We start from the raw sequence: 5,722 nt of genomic DNA on the forward strand, positions 1-5,722 counted from the left end.
AAAAATCTTATTATATAAACAATTTAATTTCATCAAACTGTTGTACTAATGGGAATCCTAACCATTTCTACCTGCACGATATATTATTAACATAATATTAGAATCACTATTACCACTGCTAACATCACCTTTATCAATATTGTTATTAACAAATATATATATATATATATATATACTTACTAAAAGTAATATTACTCTCGAGCGTCAACCGCCGAGGCGTCACTCATGTACCTCAAAGGATAAAATTGTAATTGCGCTGCATAGACACGTGAATCCGAGCGAGATGCAAATATTGTACGATCTGAAGAAGAGAAAGAGAGAGTCTGATACACCGTAGTAACTGTTAGACGAAGAGAGCAATATCTTTTGTACTTTAGATATACTAACTGAACGGGGATAGTTTCGCCCCGGAGGCAAGATTTGCGATACTCGAATACGGCGGAGCCGTGGGAATCTCGTCTAACTGCCGAAATCGACTGAGAGACGCGTCTAATGAATCGAGAGTCAGGAACGAGTGTGTAGACCGAGATGCCTGAGTTGATACCGAATCGACTAGAACCCAACCGAAAATGGAATTAAAGGCGTCTGGTTTGCCCTTCTTCCCTACGCGACGACCGTCTCGAAGCAATGACGTAAAGATCTCTGCGCCGATTAAGATATCGATGGGACCCGGTCGGTGATACTGCGGATCCGCCAGTTTCAATCCCTTTATGTGTTTCCACGCTCTTTGTTCGACTTGACTACTAGGTAATTGGGCGGAGATGCGTGGGAGAATCGTAGCCTTTATCGGAACGCGAGTATTGCCGTTACCCTGTACTTGAATCACGAGTGAGGTGCTACCTCGAGTAGCAGCTGCCTTAGTATCATTAACCGCTAGAACTACCGTGCGACCTTTGGTTCATCCGAAACCACCTCTTTGCAGGCAATTTTCCGAGATAAAGTTCAACTGACTGGCACTATCTAAAAGCATGCAAACAGGGAATGGATTCCCGTGGACATCGAGAGCTTCGGCCTGTACCGTTGACAGTAATACGGTCGAGCTCGATTTCGCGACGCTGTTCATGGTGACGAGGGGCTCGTTATGTTGTGGCGACGAACTCTCGTCGGCGGCCGATTCAGAGGGGGCTCCGGTATCCGCCGGGGTGCCCACTGGACCCAAATTCCGTCCGAAGTGCAATAAGGTATGATGCCTAGCCTGGCACGACCGGCACGTCCCCGTCGATGTGCAGTTGTTAGTGCCATGACCCGCGCGAAGGCAATTGAGACACAAATTCGCGGTTTTGGCCGTTGAATGCCTTTCCCGAGGGGATAATTTCAAGAATCGAGGGCACTTAAACACGAGATGTTGTTCCTTGCACACCGGACACTCGGCAGTTCGAGTTGCAAGCGACGAAGCCGACGCGGACGATTGTGATTTGAACGGCATGGTCGACGGACCCGAGATGGCCTCAAGGACTTTACAGTGCTCGGAAAAAAACTTGATGAGTTGAGCGTATCGCGGTATCTCTTCGGCCCGATGAACAGATTCGAACTTTTCCCGCAATGATCGGGGAAGCTTCTCGAGCAGGAAATTGAGCAAAAAAAAATCCCACAAATCGGTAGGGAACTTCATCAGGTTTAGCGCGCGAGTGTTTTCGGTGAACGTATCTAATAATTTATGGAGGGCATCGGCCGATTCTATTTTTAACGGTTTGGCTTCGCGTATCGACTTTAGGTGGTGGTCCGCTAGCTTCCTTCTGTTCCGATATCTGTCGAGCAGCGCGTCGTATGCAATCATGTAATACTCCGCGGCGAGGGGCAAATTCTTGATTACATTGAGCGCCTCCCCCTTTAGCGAGGCCAGCAGATATTGATACTTCTCTATTGACGAGATCTGTCGGTTGTCGTGAATCGAGGTGTTGAACAAAGCGATAAAAGACGGCCACAGCGTGAGATCGCCCGAAAATTGCGGAAGCGTAATTTTGGGTAACTTGATCGCCGACGCGTGGCTCGCGGAATGAGCCTGTGCGGTTCCGGGCGCCGTGCCCGTGAGCGCGTGATACCGTCCCTTCACGGCGTAATGCATCTTGTCGAAGTCTGCCCGAACCGCATCTTCGGTGTCGAACTCAGTAGTCTCTTGTATAACTTTGAGATGCGCGTTCTCAAAGTCCTCGGCGATTCTCGCCACGCTCTGATAGCGGGCAAGAAAACTTTCTAGGATCGTCGGTTCGGACGAGGCCTTCCGGGCAAGATAATAAATCTCCCTCATCCGCCGGACGCATAACTCGCGACAAGAGGGAGCTGACTTTGATTTCGACATGTTGGTTGATACGTAAAGCAATCAACAGCAACGGCGAACGACCCCAAGGACACGTAATGTATTGTCGCCCCGTGAAAATACCGGCGAACAATAGGCTTCGAGTTTATATGTTAAGGGACGAAAGAGAGAACGAAAGCAAACAACCGTTCCGTTCGTCAAGATGACGAGGAATAGCAGATGGCTCGTTTCGGATTCCTACGCGAAGGCTCAATGGAATGTTCCCGAGAGAACGTTCCTCAATTACGATATAATAGCGCAATCAAAATGACAATTTTGTTAATCGCAAGAGCGAATGGCGAACGCAAGAAAAGGGGATCAAATGCAGTGTAGAGCTAGCAAGGAAGAGGGTTGCAAGAGATGCACAAAATAAGAAAATAGTTGTATCAACGATCAAAATTATCAATTAGGTTGGCACAGGTGCCCGGTTACGGCGAGAAATGCACTCAAGTATTTGTTCAGATTGAGTTTTCAGCAATACATGTTGCGCGCGGAACTACGACACGAGCAGCGTATACGACATGAGCAGTACACACATGACACGAGCAATAATCCACGACATGAGCATCAATTACGCCAACTTCGTTGCAATTGTGATTATAATTGTAATTATAATCTTTAATAAGATTACCTTGAGTGCTGCAATATATTCTATACCGGGGACCAGTGCCGACGAACAGTATATTCGATCGGTGGCAAGTATGTTTGCGAGAATTCCAACGATCGGAATAATAGTTTCAGTATGTATTTTCAATATGTATTTCGAGTCTGGCCGAAACACACCCAGCAACAACGAAAATAATGTAGCGCGTTATTATGGAACGCGAGCTTATGTAGAAAAAATGTGTATATACGCTGCCGGCCCGTGACCGAGCGTCAAGGCCGTCGACGGCGCGGCGAAAACGTATGGCTTGCCCGAGAATATTCGAGATCTGAATATTTCGGTTTCTATGTTAACAATGACGGGCTTTAATAATTACCGCGTCAATTGCACAATTTACGATTAGTACAAATAACGGCGATGGAACGTGTTACAACGAGCGAGAGAATTGCGAGCGAGAGATATCGCGCGAGATGGTGGATTCACGCAAGTATTCTCGTCGCGAATTAATTAGATTATTAACACGCCACGCGTTATTGCAATTCGCGTTAGTGCGGATAACTGCGGCGGAACGTGTTACGACGAGCGAGAAGTTCACGCGAGTATTCTCGCTGCGAATTAAGAATTGCGAACGAGAGATATCGCGCGAGACTAAAGATTTTAACACGCCACGTGTTATCGCGATGCGCGATTACAAGAATGTGCGAAAATTAACAAGTTAAGGAATAATGCGACGTGAGCGAAAGGTCGGCGGTAATTTTCTAACGCGAAATCCGGCTCTAAAGACCAATGAACGGGGATAGTTTCGCCCCGGAGGCAAGATTTGCGATACTCGAAGGACCAGAGGGGGGTTCCCCTCACGACTATCAAATGTTTAACGCGGAAGCAGAAACGCATGCTACGAAATATTAAGCGAAGCGACTCACCGTGTCGGCCGTCGTCCCCGTGATTCCGCCAATCCTTGTCCTGTCCCCTGACTTGGCCGCTCCGTGGGTCTCGTTCGGCATGCGATGGTAAAACTCGTGCAAGCAAGCAAAACGGTGGAGAGCAAGCGATAGAGCAGGCAGGAAAAGGCAGTAGGAGACGTGCGCACTCCCGGTTGAGCAAGGCGGCAAAGGCGGTTCCGTGATGCCTTTTGCCCGGCAAACGTACGCCGTAAGACGGCTCTTAGGCCCGTATTCATAGTCAAGGCTTATTTTCAAGATCTTCTTAAGTACAGTCTTAAGATGGCGCTTTGATTCACAGTCATAAAACAAGTCTATACTTGAGAAAAATCTCAAAGCGTAGCTTGTCGAAGACGATCTTCTTCCAAAGCATCTTATTATGATTCATAAACTTATCTCATTCGTTGTAAGTAGGGACTGAAGATTATCTTATTAGTTATAATATTTATAGTCGTTTAAGATTATCTTATTTGACATATATTTTGTTAAATAAGACAATCTTCATCAAGTCGTGGTCATAGACGACTTAAACAAAAGCAAATTCAAGATTATTATTAGTGAAGTGAGACGAAAGTGTAATATATTTTTATCAGTGATATAAATAATATCATTTGTAATATAAATGATATCTTTATCATGTATAATACAAATAATATCTTTATTATTATAATGTATCATTTATTTGATATTAATGTCCGTGAGGTTATAGGTTATACTCTTACAGCAATAATCATATTAATCCTATATTACTTTATTTTTCTATTTTTCAGGAGAAGGATCGAGAATCTCGACTACCGCTCGACACTTTCATTCTTTCGCACAAGATACGAAGGCCCGAGGATTTCGGTGGAACATTGCATTTTTCTGTATCTGCACCATAACCTAAGTAGAAGGATCGAGAATCTCAACTACCGCTCGACACCCTCATTTTTTTGCACATTGTAATACGAAGGGCCGAGGATTTCCGGTGAAAATCATTCTGAACACAGGGCCTGCTTCACACGCTTTAGACCTTGGATATCCCACGTACAACAGGATTTACACCTGTCACCTGTTGTTCACGTAAGTTGATAATTACGCACGGTACATGTAATGCATGTTTGATTGCAATCTAATATTATCTTAACTATTAACTTGAAAAATTTTTACAGCTATAATCAGAGCAAACTCTAGTGCTTGAAAGAAAGTCGAACTACGGAGGACCGAGGATCTCGACGAGAGTTCGGCGTGAGGACAAGGCCTGCTTCACACGCTTTAGATCTTGGATATTCCACGTACAACAGGATTTACACCTGTCACCTGTTGTTCACGTAAGTTGATAATCACGCACGGTACATGTAATGCATGTTTGATTGCAATCTAATATTATCTTAACTATTAACTTAAAAAATTTTTACAGCTATAATCAGAGCAAACTCTAGTGCTTGAAAGAAAGTCGAACTACGGAGGACCGAGGATCTCGGCGAGAGTTCGGCGTGAGGACAAGGCCTGCTTTTCACGCTTTAGATCTTGGATATTCCACGTACAACAGGATTTACACCTGTCACCTGTTGTTCACGTAAGTTGATAATCACGCACGGTACATGTAATGCATGTTTTATTGCAATCTAATATTATCTTAACTATTAACTTAAAAAATTTTTACAGCTATAATCAGAGCAAACTCTAGTGCTTGAAAGAAAGTCGAACTACGGAGGACCGAGGATCTCGGCGAGAGTTCGGCGTGAGGACAAGGCCTGCTTTACACGCTTTAGATCTTGGATATTCCACGTACAACAGGATTTACACCTGTCACCTGTTGTTCACGTAAGTTGATAATCACGCACGGTACATGTAATGCATGTTTTATTGCAATCTAATATTGGCCTAGTTTACACCGAT

At 44.7% G+C, this 5,722-nt stretch overlaps 1 protein-coding gene across 1 annotated transcript; it reads right to left on the reverse strand.

The window, feature by feature from the left end:
* Window positions 1-898: 898 nt before the first annotated feature.
* LOC143899109 (uncharacterized) lies at window positions 899-2,248 on the reverse strand. Its single transcript, XM_077409113.1, has one exon. The coding sequence runs from the start codon at window positions 2,246-2,248 to the stop codon at window positions 899-901; it is 1,350 nt and encodes a 449-aa protein (XP_077265239.1).
* Between the last annotated feature and the right edge of the window lie 3,474 nt (window positions 2,249-5,722).

Source organism: Temnothorax americanus, unplaced genomic scaffold, assembly GCF_048541705.1.
Source record: "Temnothorax americanus isolate GAGA-0224 unplaced genomic scaffold, ASM4854170v1 Scaffold252, whole genome shotgun sequence".
Taxonomy (NCBI): domain Eukaryota; kingdom Metazoa; phylum Arthropoda; class Insecta; order Hymenoptera; family Formicidae; genus Temnothorax; species Temnothorax americanus.